The sequence below is a fragment of the Microtus ochrogaster genome, linkage group LG1 (genome assembly GCF_000317375.1).
Source record: "Microtus ochrogaster isolate Prairie Vole_2 linkage group LG1, MicOch1.0, whole genome shotgun sequence".
Lineage (NCBI taxonomy): Eukaryota > Metazoa > Chordata > Mammalia > Rodentia > Cricetidae > Microtus > Microtus ochrogaster.
The window spans coordinates 7,082,336-7,100,936 of record NC_022027.1 but is presented as its reverse complement, the minus strand read 5'-3'; the positions used below and the strand labels follow the sequence as shown (position 1 = coordinate 7,100,936).

At 48.9% G+C, this 18,601-nt stretch overlaps 2 protein-coding genes across 2 annotated transcripts in view; one reads left to right on the top strand and one right to left on the bottom strand.

Annotated features, from left to right (window-relative positions):
* Window positions 1-2,124, top strand: part of Igfbp3 (insulin like growth factor binding protein 3) — a 7,890-nt gene extending 5,766 nt beyond the window's left edge. Inside the window, exon 6 of the mRNA XM_026784974.1 lies at window positions 802-2,124. The gene's annotated coding sequence lies outside the window, so the exon portion shown is untranslated. The remainder of the gene's footprint in view (window positions 1-801) is intronic.
* A 2,730-nt stretch (window positions 2,125-4,854) lies between these two features.
* On the bottom strand, window positions 4,855-9,476 carry Igfbp1 (insulin like growth factor binding protein 1). The gene is made up of 4 exons (XM_005359190.1): window positions 8,948-9,476; window positions 7,390-7,574; window positions 6,328-6,456; window positions 4,855-5,508 (listed from the first exon to the last, which is right to left on the bottom strand). Exons 1-4 carry the CDS (start codon window positions 9,324-9,326, stop codon window positions 5,377-5,379), a joined length of 825 nt encoding a protein of 274 aa, XP_005359247.1. The 5' UTR covers window positions 9,327-9,476; the 3' UTR covers window positions 4,855-5,376.
* Window positions 9,477-18,601: the final 9,125 nt, after the last annotated feature.

Below are 18,601 nucleotides of genomic sequence, written 5' to 3'. Positions count from 1 at the left end.
ATTGCTAGGGGCAGCTGTGGCCACCAGGAGTATTGCTAGGAGCAGCTATGACCACCAGGAGTATTGCTAGGGGCAGCTATGACCACCAGGAGTATTGCTAGGGGCAGCTATGACCACCAGGAGTATTGCTAGGGGCAGCTATGACCGCCAGGCGTCCACCCCTCATCCTCAGCTCATTGACTTAGGAGCTGCAGCCTGGCCCAAAGAGAGGAGGACAAAGGGAGAAGGAGGTCCCCTGCCCAACCACAGACTCAAGGCCAGCGTCAGTGTGACTTCAAAGACGCTCTGTTGTAAATGACTTTGCAAAGATGTTCTATTCTAAATGATTTTGTTTGTTTTTCGAGACAGTATCTCTCTGTGTAGCTCTTGTGTAGCTCTGGCTGTCATGGAACTCAGTCTGTAGACCAGGCTGGCCTCAATCTCACAGAGATCTGCCTGCCTCTGCCTCCCCAGTGCTAGGATTAAAGATGTGCATCACCCGCAGGCCCACACTCTTTCACGTGCAAACGCTGTGAAGATTTTTTTTTAACTAATAGGCAGAAAAAAATTTCATTTGTAGTTAAATTTTTTTCTTATACTTTGGAAAAAATAGTTCTAATTTAGGGTAACACTTTTTAACAATGATACAATGAAAGTATCTTAGGGCATTCTTGGACTTGTTGAGGAAGGGTAGACTGAGGTCCCTCCCCCTTCTTGCAGTGCCACACTGACTGCTTGGGGGCTCAGTGAAAGGCTGAGCCCTTTGGATTTTAGGGGTGGTTATTTTAACATAAGTCTTACTCTTCTTTTCTCCCCTCTTAGTTGACGTGGAGAACAAATACGCCTTATTTTGCACAAAAGACTGCCAACAACATGATCAGCAGCTGGCTACAGCCTTGATTTCTATTTCTTTTTTTTTTTTTTGTGGTGAACTGATTAAAAAAAAAAACCAAAGTTTAGACAGATTTTTTGAAATGCCTCTGGTTGTTTAAATTGTAAACTTGATCGTCTTTCTACTCTCCAGTAGTCAACAAACAGCAGTTTGAATTTTTCCTGTTGCTTCCTATGAAAACACTCGTGCTCCAGGCCACGGATGCCCTCTTTCCCCAACCCACCCAGTACGGGCTGCAGTGCTGCTGACCCTCAGCCCGCCTGACGTCAGAGGTTCTGTTGCAGATAGAGAAAAACCCTCTTTCCATTCCCTGTAATGAATGCAGGCAGTGTGGAGAGTGGGGAAAGCCCTAACCGAGTCACCAGGACATCTGGATGCACACACCCGAGGCTTGTGGCCTTTTTGGTATCATCTGAACCACTGCAGGTGACCTGATCTTCCCAGGAACTGTGAGAGAGAATAGGTGGAGTCTCTCTTATTAAGAATGGCCAAGAATGTTCTAAGGCCCTCTGGGAGCCCATAGAAACAAGGACGAGGACCTTCCTCTGTCAGGCAGCTTCCTGATGACTTGGCCCCGGTGGAAGGAGCAGTGAGTGTCAGCCTCCAAGTTCAGAGATGTCACAAATAATGGTACAGTTAATTCTTAAGACGATTTTGAAAAAAACCAACAACAGTGTTTTCTTGTCCAACTTCTCAAAATAAAGTTTATTGTGGGGCGGGGGGAAGCTTTTTTTAAAGAAAGAAAAGGGGGTTTAAAGGGTTGTTTTCATCTTCCCCTCCTTCCTATCTGAACAGGAAAGAGGAATGGCTTGTTGGAGAGCCTGGCAAGACCAAGAGAATCACCCGTTTGTTGATCTTGGGGTCCTTCTCAGACTTTCTTTATAATTCACGCATATACGCAGACAAAATACCTTCGTAATTATTAACAGTGTATACGGCATAGCCCGAATATAATAGAATCTGTACTAGATAATCCTAGGTAAAATGTTAGTGACGCTAGGTGATGTAACCACAGGCACGCCCAGGGAAAGGAGCCCGCGTCTGGAGGCTGGGCTGCTCTCCGCAAGGCCAAGGAGGTCTGGCAACAGAGGGTGCAAGGAGACTGTACTGCATCCCACGGGGTGAACGTGTGCTGTACAGAGCTTGTCTTGAGAGTACAAGGGAATCTCAAGATGTTCTGCCTGCCTATCAGCTTTTCTTTATTTTTTTAATTGTTTTTTTTGGGGGGGGGAAATGTATTTTTGAAAAGTTTGTCTTGCAATGTATTTATAAATAGTAAATAAAGTTTTTATCGTTTAAAAAACTCCCTACTTTTGTTTGCTTCTGGGTCTTGAGTTGCGAACGAGATCCCTCTGAGAGGGTAGAACCCTCTAGACATAGCAGAAGATGTCATGAACATGGCTAGACGTCAGAGCTGCGTCCATCTCTCACTAAAGAATCTCAGCGGCACGGTCGCTGCGGCCTTTGGCATCCATGCAGCACCGGGCCATATGTAGAGAAATATCTAGGTCCAGTAGGTTGGGTTGATGGCTGTTATGATCTAGACAGGGAAAGTAGATGGTCTCCATCAGAGTCTGGTCCATGCTTCCCCAGTCTTGAGAGGAGCTTCCCCAAAGAGATGATGTACATAAGATGGGCACATCCTTTGAGTTACTAATCCTTCTTCTACTGGGTGCGTGGAGAAGGGAAGTGAATTGAATCCAGAAGAGGAGGACAACCCCAAAGGATGCTGGGAGGGCTTCTGGTACCTCAGTCCCTCTCTATGGCTTTGGCACAACTATCTCCCATGCCAAAATAATTTCAGGTACATCCTCGGACCATGATATCAAACCGCATGCAGTACTTGCCTGTTTTAGAGTCTTGTTTAAAGTCACCCAACAGACAGCCAGAGTGATTGCAGAATCGCAGAGTTGGACAACAGATGGCAAATTGATTCCATGGGTATTTGGAGATCTGGGGGTGTACAGTAGAACCACAGGGTGGGAACCAAGGTCAGAGGGCAGCACCCTTGGAGTGCTGTACTGGCACCAATGAAGAAAGCACATGGAACTCACTGGGGATGGCGGGACAGCATACACGGGCCACCAAGTGCCCTGAAGCCAGATCCAGGGTGCATCCAGGACAGAAACTTGGGAGGCCTTTTGGTGCCACTGCCAAGGCATGGGTCACAGGGCAATGCTTCTTCATAAACCCAATGGACTAACCTCCCTGAAGCTACCAATTCACACACCTTTCCTTGACCTCACCCCTTCACCTCTGGCCTTTGCCCTACATGTCTGCCATGGTCAGTTCCTCATATCCTCTCGGCCAGGCCACTATGCGTACGAAGTTAGCATCATCTCAGGATGGCTGTGAGTGCCTCCAGGTGAGATGCACAGACTGACTCCCCAACACCTCCACCCCTACCCCCACACTAGCTGTGCATTCTGGTCAGAGTCTGAATAAAACAAAATGGTGGGGAGGGGAGTCAAGCCATTCTTCCTATCTGGGACATTTTCTCTTCTCTGGCCCTTGAAGTGGAAATTACGTCATCAAGTCCCCTGCGTTCAGGTCTTTAGCCTCAGGCTGGTCACACTGCCAGCTTCCCTGTGGTAGATGTGGGGACTTCCCAGCCTCCCTGGCACATGGACCAATTCTTCACCACAAATCTCCTTTGAAAGGTAGGTGAGTGGATAGATGACAGGTGGAGTGATTGACAGGTGGAATTCCAAGTCAGACAAGCAGATCATTGAAGAGCAAGTGCGCGCTAGGTACAAGAGAGAGAGATGGTTGATGAGAGATAAATCGGTAGAGCTAAGGAGATGGCTTGGTGACAGGACACTTGCCTTGCAAGTATGAGGCCCTGAATTCATTTGCCATATGAGAGAGAGAAAAATGGCAGGTAGTTAAATACCAATTGAAGATAGGTCATAGACAGAGGTGTGTAACCTACTGGCTCCGGCTCTGTGCAGCTAATAATAATACCCTTGAGCAAGTCCTCTTTAAATGTTCTCCCACGCCCTTCAGGGACTCATGGCGGCCTGCTGTGCCTCCTGATCTCTGTTCGCCTGCCTCCTTCTCCTAGCCTGCCAGCTAGAAGCTCCTCCAGCTCTCTGCCTTCTCCTTGGCTATCCTCCACTCTCTTAGGGGTTAGCCAACACCAATTCTAAGAGTTACCATGCCCAGCAACCTTACACACACAGGGAAATGGGAGATGCCTGGTTCCCTGCAGTAGAGGTGGTGGAAAGGTCTCAGCTTCCCTTTCGGACATCAAGCAGACAGGGCTGGAGGCTTCAGCCCAGGGGAATAACCTGGGATAAGCTATGGAAAGATGGGGAGGGGAGTGAGAGGCCAGTAACAGTCAGCATGGGGAGCAAGGCAGGACAAGACCCCTGGGTCAGTTTCAGGAACCAGGCAATGGAGAGAGTAGAGAAGAGAGCAGGGAAAGCCTAACCTGGGCTACCCTGTCTCAAAAAACACAGGAAGCCAGTGACTGCTTCTCTGTATCTGTATGTAGTTCAGTTGAGGAAACCCAGGTCTATCAATATGTTGAAGAGTGTTAAGGAGGGGTGAGGCTCTGGGGAGAGAGATGGGCTGCTGTAGGAGTTCCTGCAGCCAGGAGCCTTTAAGCTACCCGCCCACTTGGGCGGAGCCTCTGAAAATATTTATGCGCTTCTGGCCGGCTGCAGGTTTCTGTTGCTGTTCCCCATTCCAGCAGAGGATTGTGACTTGTGAGTCTACCCCTAACTAAATAACCCTCTGTTATTCTCAATTCTGAGCTAGTGTGGGATTTCTTTTAAGCGTCTTTCTGCAATGGGCTGAGGGGAGGGGATCTCTAGTGCAGCCCAGAGACCTGCTGCTGCTTGGAAAAGGGGCCCAGAAGATCACAGCACCGACTATCACACTGTCTGTCCCCAAAGCATAGACTCAGAGGCAGTTGGGGGTGAAAGATAAAGAGATCACAGGAACAAAGATGGCGCTGAGACACCACAGGGACAACAGTATTTCCAGGTAGAGTATTTATTTCAGATGTGCAGTTTAAAATGCACCCAGCACAGGTTTCCACACTTAGCTTCGATTACATCATCAACATCTCAACTTGCCCCGACAAACGGGCATCAGACCCAGATCCGTGGCTGCAGAGAGCACATCGCTGGCTGACTCCCCTCCTTGAGACCACTGGAGAAGTTGCTACCTCAGACTGACTTGTGCATGTTCTAGGCAGTAGTGCGCTGCCCTTTCAAAACAGAAGGATGGACTGTGGAGGAGCTGAGACACAGTATTTACATATACGGTGATGAGAAGCGCTTCATGGTATATAAATTAATATAGCACAAGTAACTGTGTAGAAAAACATAAAGGTACAGTGAATAAATATGAACCAACTTTATATATCAAGCAGTATGTGGAGTATAAAAAGTAGTTCCTGGTTATATACATATACACATATATAAAATGGTGTGCTCCGGACTATAAATATACTATATACTTAAATATCTTGTGTGAGAGAGCGTGTGTGGAAGTCTTCAGTTATGTACATTGAAATACTGGTGGCAGTTGGGGTCCCCTCTGATCTCCAGAGACCCAGGGATCTTCTTCCCACTCCACGGATAGACACACCAGCAGAGACCCGCTTCTCCATCCAGTGATGTCTCACACTGTAAAGACAGGACCAAGGTCAAGAGCAGCAGGCGGTGGGGGCTCTGGCCACCCCATCCCTGAGCGAGGCAGTAGGGGCTCTGGCCACCCCGTCCCTGAGTGAAGTTGAGCACTGCACAGCTACCTACTAGCTAAGACTCAGCAATGTCAGTGCCCATCCGGTTGCCATGACAAAATGGAGACACTGTGCGGCACATGTGATAATGATCTCACACATTTGTTCAATGGTGCAATGTTTTGACAATTATCTCTTCATGGCCCTGCTGACAAAGGCGTCCAGCAATGGGTCTCATTGATTAACCACCTCTATCACTTAGCTGGGCCTAGATATCAGGTTTCCTCAATGAAATCACAGAACTTGCACTTCTCTGAGTCCTAAAGGCTCCTCAAAATTAAGCCTTGGCTTGTTGGATCTCATTTATTACTGGGCATAGCACACAGCCTACTGTACTTTACTATAGAGTTTGTTTTAATTTGTGGGAAGAGAGAAAGTGGGATTTCTGTGTTTTTCTAGTTGCAAGTGTTGGTCTGAGTAACGGTGCACCTCCCTACCGACTTCACGCTCTTGATCTGAATAAAGGCAGTCCTCCCTACTGGCTGAAGTGCTCCTCGTCCATCACACCAATGCTTAGTCCTCCCTACTGGCTGAAGTGCTCCTTGCCCATCATACTACCTCTATCTAAGGTCTAGCTTCTCCCAACTGCACAGCGATGGGCCTCACGTAAGAAAGTCACCCACATTGTGTATTTTGAGGCTCTAACGGGGATGTGAAAGAGCAGAGCTAGCATGTGTGACCACACAGTAGCTAAGCCACCTACCTGTTTGCTGTGATAAAATCCATTCTTGTTGCAGTTTGGCAGATAAAATTTGTAGATTTCATCTCCTGCTTTCTGTTGAGCTGCAGCCAACCTCTCCAGCACTTTATAGAGCTCTCGTTGGCAGGGCTCCTAAAAGAATAATTTTATATTAGCATGAATACACGAAAAGAGATTTGTCATTTGAGACAATGATGGAGACAGAGCAGGAAGAGCTATGGTATTCTAGGGCTGTGCATGATACATTTGCCATCCCCAGGCCTTGTTTCCCACTGTGAACTGGACAGGTTGGTCTCAGGTTTGAGCTGTATGGATAAAAATGGGAACACCAGCCACATCCTCATTGGGTGGTATTTTCTAAAGACCTGCTTAGTGACATCCTGGCAAACCTGGCCAATGGTATCAAATGCTTCCCGACCCCTGCCATCTGCTGAGTAATTTGGGCACCTGCACTCTGGCAGGAATGACAGTGGGCTCAATCTCTGTCTATGGAATTTAGCATCAGAAAAACGTAGCTTTTCAAAGAACTGTCCTTGTGATTGACATATGCCATCGTCACTGTGGAGCAAGGCACTCATCTGGATGGCTTAAAATCAGAATGAGATTTCTTACACTTATCATAATTTCCAAATAAAATTCTAAAGTGTCCCTAAAAAAAAAAAAAAAGGTCATTCTCTTACTTCTCTGAGTGCACTTTTTTAAGGCCTCTGTAGTAATTTAATCTCTAACTTCAGTTCTCTGTCGCCCCCAAGTGGTCACATTAAAACGAGCCATTAAACTAGAGAAGTTCTTGCTGGATTGAGAATTGGAGAGGGAGGAAGAGAGCTGGCTGGTGGGGACAATTGCTGAGTGTGCTTAGTGAAAAAAAAAAAAAACCTAGACTAAAAATGACCGATTTTATGCTCTGTGTATTTTGCCATATTTTTAAGGAGCAAAAATACAGCAGGGACGGGGGCAGCTGTGGCCCCTGTGCTCAGCTTCAGCATGCTCAGTGCCTTTTAGACATTGTCTAGACTAACACCTTCACTTAGAGATAAACCCGAGGGTCCATGTGCAGGGTCTCACCTTCCATTTCTTGAGGTCGGCACTCTGTCGGGCCCGTATGCTGTTGTAGGTGCTGATGGCATTCCATAGGATGGGCCGGTCCTCACTGGAGGGGGCCATCAAGTGGAAGCTTTCCAGAAGCTGCTCCTCAGTCATCTCTGGGCTCTCGGGAACCTCATCCTCAGGAGCTACAGCAGTCTTTGCTTCTGAAAAGCAAGCACCACAGACCCGTGAGCCCCTGGAAGCCTTGTTCCTGTGCCCGGTCACTTCTTCTCCTTAGAACCAATCTAGAATGGCCTGGAGAATTCAGATTTTTCACCAGCGGTGTTTGGGAATGATTATGACCAGACAGCAATACTAATTCTTTTCTGAGAAAATAGTATTTGTCAGGGTGAGGCAGGGGAGCCCCATGGCAGAGGGAGCCTCATGCACAATTGGGTGGGGGAAGGGCAGGAATATAACCCTGAAGAAGCCAAGGACTGGGGTCAATGCCTGAGTCCATAAGTGGTGAGACTGGGCCCCTTGGCTCCCGCTCCGCTCCACAAGAGTCTACTAAGACCCCAGGAACAGGTGTAGTTCAGGGAGAAGCAAGGTCTAGAATATAGCCTTCTTTACCCAAACCACCACCCTCCCCTCTCCTGGGGACCTTGCTTTCCCGCACACCCTCACCTCTGTGCACCCCCTCACAGAGGACAGCATTAGACACTTTGCAGAGAGAGGCCATAAAGGCTCAAGGGGAGGAACGATGAAGGAGCCCGGCCCCACCCAGGGGAAGTCCATTTTAGAGGATCATTGGGATCACTGTAATTTCAATTACTCCAAAGGGTCACATGCTTGCCGTACAGCTTCATCAGAATATGGAACCATGAGGCCCCTCCACACCCACACAGGACGTGCACACAGCCCAGATGGGGAGATAGGAGCTGGAGCAGAGGAAGAGGCATTTCCCAAGCTTCCTACTACAAACAAACCAGTGCTTAAATTCAGGAAAGCGCCTGATTGTCAGACTCCTAGCAGGCAACATACACATCAAACGCTGTTTGTCTATAGCAATGAATGGAAGTGAAGGTTTGGGCCCAAATTTTCACATTATGTTCTGTAAACATCTGGGAAGCACATACTGTGTGGCAGGATATATGCCACAAAGAGCATTGCAAACCCCCTGGGGGCAGCGGGAGGGCTCCCATCCTAAACCTTCCTGGATCTTCCAGTCACTGGAATTGGCAAGGGCAGGACCCACTGGAGGAGGCGTTAGGTGCTTGTGCTAGCACCCCACCCACCTGGCAGCTCCATCGCTCCTCCACCCCAGCATGTGACCAAGTACTACTAGGAGTCTGTGAATGTTCTTCCCAGCTAAGCACCCTGCGCTTGGACCACCCTTTCTTCGGATATCCCCACCCCCAAGACCAAGCAAGGATGAACCTCAGTGGGTGATCTGTTTGCCCATCACAGCTGAACGCTTTTCGTGGGCCTGGAGTGTCTTTGTCCCACCTAGCATAGGCTCCGGATAGGCCTCGGCTGGCCTAGGCAGTATGTGTGTCCCAGCCAAGAGATCTAAAGGCAGAATGGGCTGTAGTACCTTCGTCTTTGCGCTCAGTGCTGGACAAGGTTCTTGTAGCGGGTACAGCGGGCTCTGGTACACAGGCTCCCTGGCCGCGGGTGAGGGCATGCAGGGGACGAGGCTCCCCTGGCAGCGCACGGCAGCTGAGTCCCTGGGCACAGCGTGCAGTGGCCACGCCGCAAGCGGCGCCCAGTGGCAAGGCACATGTCGGGCAGCAGCCACAGCCTGCAGGCCTGGAAATCTCAGGGCACGAAGCGGGCACAGGTGGACAGAGGCCCAGCTTCTCTGCAGTGCAGGGCGCACAACGCCACGGCTGGAGGGCTCCGGTGGTCACGCCAACCTGGAAGGCTAGAAGGATCAGGAACCGCCAAGAAGCAACAGCTAGGAACTCAGGCATCGCAGACCAGTGCAGCAGGCAGTGGATGAGAGCCTCTAGGTAGACAGCAGTGGCGCTGGTGCTCACAACTCTCTGGGTAAGCAGTAGTAACAGCCGGTGGTCACAGCTCTTCTAGCGGATGGCCGTGTGCGGTGTTCAGTGCTCGCTGAGTGTGTGGTGGCGGGCAGTGGACGATGCTGGCTGGTTGTACCCAGAGCTTTATGAAGGGCTGGCTCGAAGGCACGGGTTAATGATTATCAGGGCAGCGTGCTAGGATCCCAGTGTTCAAAATAAGTTTGTTTGGCTGTGAGCTCTGCGCAAACTGTGGGTGGAAGGGGGGCAAAGGGATCAGGTTTCTTACTATGTTTGTCCTGTCGTGATGACCTAGGACAGGAGCTAAAGTCCAATTCTGACAGCAAACGGGTTGCCGGATGGGGGAGGGCACTTGTTTTTGCTCAAGGGGCATCACAGACCTAGCCGACAGGCTCTTCAAGGGGACCCAATGAAAGCCTAAGAGACTGAGGAACGACAGGTTAGGCCTAGAAGGCTTCAGGCCTCAAAGGGAGGGACAGAAGTGGAGTTCTTTGTGACAAAGCCCACAGTTGTTTCTCCCACCTCCCAGGGAAGCCCCTAGCCAGCAAGGAAAGAAATCCATAGTTCACCTCAGGACACTATCATGGCTACAATTCCAAAACTACAACGGCCCTCCAAAGAGGAAAAAGGCCCCGGGCCTTAGCAACCTGTTCTGTGTGGCTGTGGAGTCAGATCCACACTATCTCTAACAGTCTGACATTCTAGCTTGGATGAGATGCTTGTCAGTGATCAACTATGGCAGCTTTCTCTTCGCCATGTTTCATCTTTTTAAATTACAAGGGAAATTCAGAAATCTTTAAGGACAATTGGAAATGGGACACACCCCAGAAGCTGCACCAAACCTTCCAGAGTAAACTGACCAGCACCCTCATTGCCCCTAAGTATCTTCTGTGTCCCCCCCAGGTCTAGACTTAACCTCCCAACCATCTTCACCTCTACTTCCTGACCCAGGTGCTAACTCAGAGCAACCAACCTCTAGCAACGGCTTAGACCATCTTGTCTGCCCTTCGTGGTACTGGTATGGAGCAGCATGGAACCCTACAAACCACCCAAGTGTTCTACTGGCGTTCATATACCAGTCCAGCCCCTCAAGGTCTTTAAGAGTGGTACTTCAGAGATGGGGCTTTGGAGATCTCAACGTTAGCTTCTGGCTCAAGAGGAGGACATTGAAGACAAAGGTTGCAGGAGATTTCAGGTCAAGGTCATGGAGACTGCCATGGAACATCCTGTACAAAAACTCACATCCCTGTTACAAAGCAGTTCAGTACTGCTTGTCTTTGAGCCTAGAACAAATGGCTTTCTGGGCGGTTTGGCTAAAGTACTCTAAACACATGCACACTGACGTATCACCTGCTAATAATCATTCTTACATGCAAAGGAACCAGCCTAGGTGCCCTGATACTGCGCAGGAATGGGGGGAGGTGTCGGTGGTGACAGACAGTTCCTGAATTTGGGGTACAGCCAAAGCCCTGACAGATAAGGAATGCTATGTCCAGGACCAGAGAGATGGACACAGTGAGCAGCAGAACAGTCACCATGAGAGAGGACTCATGGGGTGGGGGGGGAGGGTTGAGGAATAGGGAGAATTACACTAGGTAAAGGGCTGGGGGAGATTTCTGGAAGGAGTAGAGAATTTAGGAACTCAACTCCACTACACAGCAATAGGCAACAGGTTCAGGCTGATCGTTCACATCCAACCACAGAAGCACTCTTCTTGATTCACTGGAGAGGGACTGCCCGTGGACATCACTGAAGGAGCTGGCTGGGAAGAGAAAGGGATGCTGAAGCCAAGACACCAGACGTCTGTGCAGGTCCTTGGCTACAGATGATGAGATGGGTATGAGAGCTCACTCTAAAGCTGTCCCCCACACAGCCTAAATGTCCACAACCAGACAGCTAATTCTGTGTTTCCTGGTAGAAAGCCTTTACGATAAGACATTCTTCAATTAAGGAAAACCTCCATCCTAAGACACATTGTGAGGGTATGAGATCTGCTGCCTTCAGTACACGAGAACAGCTGTGATTCTAAATGGAGTGAATGTCTTGAGAGGAATGCAGAATACGGGGCAGGATGACTACTGGGGCAGGACGAGATTTAGGAGCCCGAGGACACTCTGTTTTTTCTTATCCCCCTTCTGGATCTGTGCCATGTGCTAATGCTATATAAAGAAATTATCGCACTGGATTGCAGATATAGGTGAGGGATAGAAGGCTTTCCTGACATGCACAAAGCCCTGGGTTCAATTCCCTAGGCCTGAAAAAATGTATGTGGAATTACCCTGATACCTATCCCCAGCTGAACTTTGCAAAGTGACTGAAGTTTGCAAAGCTGGCTTTTGTTCAACTTGGACAGTCTCAAAGAAACGCAGCTGGCTCAACATCTGCCACAGTCACTGGAGTAAGGTCAGGCGACAAACCTGCTCCTAGACACTCAGAATCTCATGAGTGTGTCTCTCGTTATTTTTGTTGATTTAATTGAAACAGGGTTTCACTATACAGGCTGGACTGGACTCAAACACATAGCAATCCTCCTGCCTCAGCTTCCTGGATACTAGGGTCACACTAGTGTGCTACCATGCCCAGCTATGCCTTTTTTTTCTGATGAAGATGCCTAAGTTCAGTACCTTGTTAAGGAGTTGAACAAATAATTCCCATTTTAAAACATTTTTATTTTAAATAAGCATTCCTTTTGTAAAGAGTTTATGTCTGATTCTGTGTAAGGCATTAGGGTTTGTGTCCACGTGATACAGGTGCCTTTGGAGCATGGAAGAGGGCGTTGGATCCCCCTGGAGTTCCAGGTGGTTGTGAGCCACCCAACATGGGTGCTAGGAACTGAGTTCAGGTCTTCTACAAGAACAGTCCAGCATATCTCTCCAGTCCCTAGCATCTCACTGTAAACTGTTTTAAATGAATAGCTTAGATAGAAGTCCTTAAATAATTTTATTTTTGGAGGTGGAATTTATACACCAAAGTTTCCCTTTGACTTCCTCAACTTGTAATCACTGTCCACACTTGAAATGTTGCCTTGATGACACACAGGGAAGGCGACACACTGACAAATATTTGGGACTCTGTGCCAGGCAGGAACCCGGGATGCTGGTCAGTTCACTCTGCTGCACACTTGCCCAGAACACATCCAGATGTCCCTCCCCTGCTCCTGCACATAGTGGCTCTACTCTCTGTCCAAGAATCGATTTCCCCAATGTTTCCATTGATCACCTCACAGTCACACAAACTCCACATTGATTCCCAACTCTGTCAACACACAGGAAGCCAGCCCCCCCCATCCCACCCCAGGCCCCTGTCATTGGCCTGTGCTGTGTGGGGTGGGGTGACTGCCCTTCTCCTGAGTCACAGCCTGACTCAGCCTCCTGTCATGCCCAGCTCTAGTCCTGAACCTGGGAAACATGCTCATTTTCCAGTGAGATGCTCATTTTCCAGTGAGATGCTGCCTTGCTCATCCACTGCCAAGGCTCAGTTTCACCTCCACTCTCGAGCTCCGCATTTTCACACTGGAATTCCCGTTGTCCCTTTAACTGTATGTCTTTGTCCATGGTGCTTTGTCTCCCCCAGAAGCTGTCTTTCGGGACTCCCGTAGCTTCACAGGGCAGGTGACCCTTCCTCCCAGCTTCTTAGACGTTTGCCCCCTGAGCTTCTGTCTGCAGGCCTTTCCTCACCCCACAGTGGAGCAGAGAGAATTGTCTTCTGGCTGAGGGGCACAGTGCCGGGCATAGAATGATAGGATGTCCCAAGCAGAGTCACAATCTAGCATGCTCACAGCCCAGCAAGCTGGCAGTCTCTGGAGGGCTCCTAAGTTCATCCCGTGCTGCCCACGGCAGGAAGGAAGAGAGCATCCAGAATGTCTGGACACCTCGCAGATAAGGTGATGCACGGTGGGCCTTAGAGGGAAAATGAGATCCTCTAAGCAGCAAAGGTGGGGGTGACATGACAGAAAGAGATAGCAGAAGGTGAGGGAAGCCACCAAGCTCTGTGTGCCCTGAGAATAGTCAGCAATTATCTCTGCCTATACGCACAGAATACTAAGTGTCCTGCATGCTGACCGTGGGAAAGCCTTAAGATGGGCTAAAAACCTTAAATTTGGAGTAATCATCAGGGATGTGATGGGTGTCCTATAAGCCACTGTGCCTTCCAAGAGCTAAGATTCTTGAAAGACAAGCTGGGAGCAACCAGGGCTATCAGGACAGGAGAACAATGTTTTTGTTTTGTTGTTTTGGGTTTTAGTGCTGTTACTGCTGTTTTCCTTGTTTTGTTTTCTTGGGCCAGGGTCTCACATGGTTCAGGCTGTCCTTGAACTTACTATATAGCCAACACTGATCTCAAACTCCTGATCTTCCTGCCACCAACTCCCAAGAACTGTGATCCGAGCATGTGCCACCCTGTCTGTCCAGTGTCTTGTGGGTGCTGACCCCGGACAGCTGGTGCCAAGAGGGGTGCCTAGGGCTAGCAGATCTCAGCTAGGGTGATGCTCCTACTTTCTCCAAATCAAAGCCTGTGTATTCCCTGTACACAGAGACACTCCTCCTGCTCTGTTTTAGTAAGCTCAGTGTGCTACAGAGGAAAGGGATTAAACAAAGTCGGCAGAGACATTTGCAGGGCAATCCCAGGCTGTGCTCCAGAGGGAGCCAGCACACTCAGCATCTCCGTCTCCCTCGAGGACTCTTCACACCTCTGCCTCTTCGTTTTGACAACTTCTGCAATGCTGTTGAATAGCACATGCGAAAACCTCAGCTCTGACAGTTTTATTAGCACCGGAAAAGGGGGTCATGTGGGTGCAACAGCTGCATTTTCACCTTGGATTTCCTCATCCCAGTGCATCACACAGCCAAGGCTGTAGGGAGCTGAAGGGACCCTTGGCAGAGTGGCTGCTAACTGAGCTGCCGGGTGGGGAGCTCCCTGGGGGGAAGCTGTGGGGCCTGGGAATGATGAAAGCAGGGGAGGCTCTTCCATCACACGCTGTTCCCCGTCCTGTCTTCATGCACCGCTCACCCACAGGCAGCTACAAAGTTAGGCAATCTGGGCTCTGGAAAAATGATCCAAGGGTCAAGGGCAAAGGGGAAACTTTCAAAGGGGAAAGTGCTGCAATCCAGGGGAAACCACACACAAAAAAAGAGAGGTTGTTTTGAACCTGAGGGAAAACACAAAAAGATGTTCTGCCCACAGCCCATGATCAACATTGGGATGATGTAAACCCATGCAAAGGCCTGGCCTGCTGCCCCCATCTCCCGAGCAGATGAAAGGTACCGCCATCTGGAAGCAAGATTGGGGGTGGGGAATAGCTCACCCCTACACTCCCTAAGGATGTGAACAGCCCAGGCTCTAACACAGTCAGAGAAACAGGCTTCCTACCGGTGTTCAGGGATGTTGTCAAAAGATGTCAACTTCAATCTCATCATTGGTACCCCTTCCCCAGTGTATCTGAGGACTGTGTTGAGGTTAGTTTGAGAGGGCAGATATTATGTGCCAGGCACAAGAGTATACACACATAATAATATTTCATGCTCTAGTCAGTATAACGCTACCAGGAGCTGGGTAGCGAGGCTAGCCCCTGAAGCCTGATTTCCAGGGTAGTGTCTATCATTCTGTTAACAAGTGTCTAGGGTTCTGATGCACACTCATGTGGAGCCAGCAGCTCACAAAGCCCCTGATCCCATTCTCCCTTAAAGCCACCCCCTTAGGGGAGGGAGGAGTGGAGTTTTCAGGGATAAGGGACACATTTGGTAAGGAACAGCCCCCAACTCCCAACAGTGGCTAAAGGTTGGGTGCTGGGAGGGGATGGAGACAGAGTGCCCTCCCTGTGTGAGGATTCTAGCCTATAGTGTACTCACATCTGTACGTAAATGAGAGTGGAAACAAATTCTAGAACAGTCTAGAGGAGCACGGTGATGAGAAGGACCTACTGTAGGCTGGAGAAGGTCTTGCAGCTCGTGGGAAAGGATACAAAGCCAATTTTTCCTGGTTTCAAATCTCTCATAAATTTTTCTCTCTTCAAGGGAGATATGTAAACTCAACTCTCTGGGTATTGAAATAACGAGAACCAAGGGTGGTTTTACTATGTTTCCCCCACTGCTCTCTGTGTTATCCGTGCCAGGCAGTGAGTGTGAAAGGCAGGCTTGCTTTCAGATCCATTAGCCATTAGTGCAGTAGGAATTATGGATGACTAGCCACTGAGTACATGTCATATTGACCACTTTCAATTCTGCTGAAATCATATCAATTCATTCTATTATGTTATTTAATATATTAATAAAATTGCATTTTTAAGGAAAGAAACCATGGAGCCAGAAGGTTGAGACACTGTAGAAGTCCTTTGAGTGGCCTGGTGTGTTAAGCCTGTGCTTGACCGGGGACTCTGGGGTGGGCTAGGCTGTCTCTTAACATCCCTATGACCTTGAACAAATTTTCTGACATTTCTTTTCTTCAATTTCTCCTTTGGCACATTGACGAATACCTGCTACATAAGAATATATAGCAGGGGTAGAAAATGATTAACCCCCAAAAGGCCATGTTCTTCTTCCAGAAAACAGGGGTGGCTGTGGTAGGTAGCTGGGTCACTGTTTTCTTTCTCAGACTGGACTCTGTTTCAAATGAGTCTTAGGGAATGTCATCACGTTTTCTCATCCCATGAGGCTGCAGGCCCCACCCTGGGAGACCTGTGCAGATGGGCTGCCTGCCCCTTCTCCCTCCGTCTTCTGTCTTCTACTCTCTCCAGCACCCCAGGCTCTACCATGCCAAGACTTACTAATATCTTGCCTGTTTTGAAGACACTGCTTACTTCCATGAAAAGTCCCTCTGCATGCAGATTTTAGCTGGAGGAACCAAGACACAGCTATCTCTAAAAGCCAGTTCTGGGGCCACGTGTCATTTAGCTGGAGAGACCAAGACACGGCTATCTCTAAAAGCCAGTTCTGGGGCCACGTGTCATACTTGTGACAAACCCTTGTCATGTGGTCTGACCAGTCCTTGCCTTGGACTGTTAAGGCCTGTGGTGGACACAGTGGCTTTGTCGGAAACTCACGTGCTGGTCAGGAGCTCAAGGACACATCTGGAGACACAGCACTTGGTCACGTTAGGTAGCAGAGCCTGGGGGGCAGAAAAGCTGTACAGTTTAAAATTAGTGTGTGCTCATTACAGGATCTCTCAGGGAAATGTGAAGTAGAACCAAGTGATGTAACTTTCATTCCTTTTTCCTCCTTTAGCCCCTCTTTCCCTTCCTCCCCCTCCATTCCTTCTTCCCTCCTTCCTTCTTTCCCTTTTTCCCTCCCTCCTCCTACCTTCCTTTCCTTCCTCCCTCTTTCCTTCCTTCCCTTCCTCCCTCTCTCTCCCTTCCCTCCTCCCTCTTTCCTTCCTCCCTCCTTTCTTTTCTTCCTCCCTTCCTCTCTCCTTCCCTTCTTTCTTTCCTCCCTCCTTCCTTCCTTCCTTCCTCCCTCCCTCTTTCCTTCCTTCCCTTCCTCCCCCTCTCTCCCTTCCCTCCTCCCTCTTTCCTTCCTCCCTCCCCCTTCCCTTCCTTCCCCCGTCTCTCCTTTCTTCTCTTTCTTTTTCTTTCTCTTCCTCTCTCCCTCCCTCCCTCCCTCTCTCTTCCTTCTCTCCTTCCTTCTTTTCCTTCCTTTCTTCCTCTCTCCCTCCTTCCTTCCCTTCTTTTTTTTTCTCCCTCCCTCCCTTCTTTTTTCCTCTCAGAAGGGTGGTTCTACTATGTTTCTCCCACTGCTCCTAAAGAGGGCAGTCAGAAAGTTAAAAACCCCTTTACGGGAACAACCCAGAAGAGCACCTTTAGGCAATTTCAAAACATTGTTTACATAAAGACCAGATGTGACTATGAAAACGGAGGCTAGTGACCATCCAGGGGATTTATCCATGCTGGGTTGTTCTTAGATACAATCTGTCTCCCAACCCAACACTCTCCAGAGCAAAGCAGTTCGTCTGCCTCTTAATGAGGGAAAGGGTTAGAGAATGGGGTATGCTGCTGAAATGGTAGGGAACTCAGCACCAAGTTAAGACCCTGGGGTATCTGAGGCTGGCATGTGCTTTCCGCCCACGCGATTCTGGGTGTGTGCTGGGCCATCACTGCTTCTCTGAGCTTTGTCACTAAGACGTAGAGTGTTTCTGTGGATATCTCCTCCCTCAGGGAAACAAGGGGGCCATGAGAGCTTTTCCAGCCTTGAAACCCCTATGGATGCAGACAGCTGTGGAACATCACATGGACTCAGCACCTGGCCCGTGGGCAGGGACAGAGCTGAGGCTGTGGTGCACACACCCACCAACCAGGCTCACTTGGGGACTGCCCTCTACGACAAGAGAGACCAAGATCCCTCAAGACAGGTCTTCCTAGGACTTCAGAGAGCAAGACGGTAAGATGGGAGATGGTAGAGACTAGGGGGGCTCACCTGCCCTGTATAGAACACAGCGGGCTAATCTGCCACAGGTGTCAGCACTGTGTGGTGCTGGAGAGCGCTATCTTGCTGGTGGGGCCTGGAGGTATAGCCCTCTGGGGATATAAGTTGTTATTAATGTGCTGTATGCCTCAAAGTATGCCTGACTTGGAACCAGCAATCCTACTTGCTGCAATGTGCCACGGGCAGAGCTGCCTCTTAGTTCTGTGGGGTGTTATTTTTAAGTGCCCAACTAGATGGCATGCACAGCCGGAAAAGACACAGACGGAGAAAATTAGCATACATCTAAAGAAGGAATCCTTTGTAGTCATTTGTGTGTGAACGTGTGGGCAGGTACATATTTGTTCCTGTACATATGCACATATAGATAAACGTGTACACTATAGGCAGGATCCTTATTTGTCAGTTGAGAAAGGTTATAGAATAGACATATAATGTGCTACCATATAAAAAGTAGATATCTAATCACATATTCCAAAAGAGATTCAAGCCCAGTCTTTGATCTCAGCACCAGAGAGTTCCAGGCTAGCCAAGGCTACATAGTGAGATACTGTTTCAAAAAACAAACAAACAAAAAAAAACCCCTAAACAATAAAAAAGATAGATTAATCAAAAGAGTAATATCTAGGGTACTGGGAGGCAGGAGGTAAACTGAAAATAGTTGGTTAGGCCCAGTGACAGCTGTTGTCTTAGCTCCTTGGGGACTAAAGGGTGAGTTGATCTTAGAGTTCAAGGTGAGTCTGGGAAACATGAAAACCACCTTCTATTTCTGTCCCCTTCTGGCTCCATTGTGCT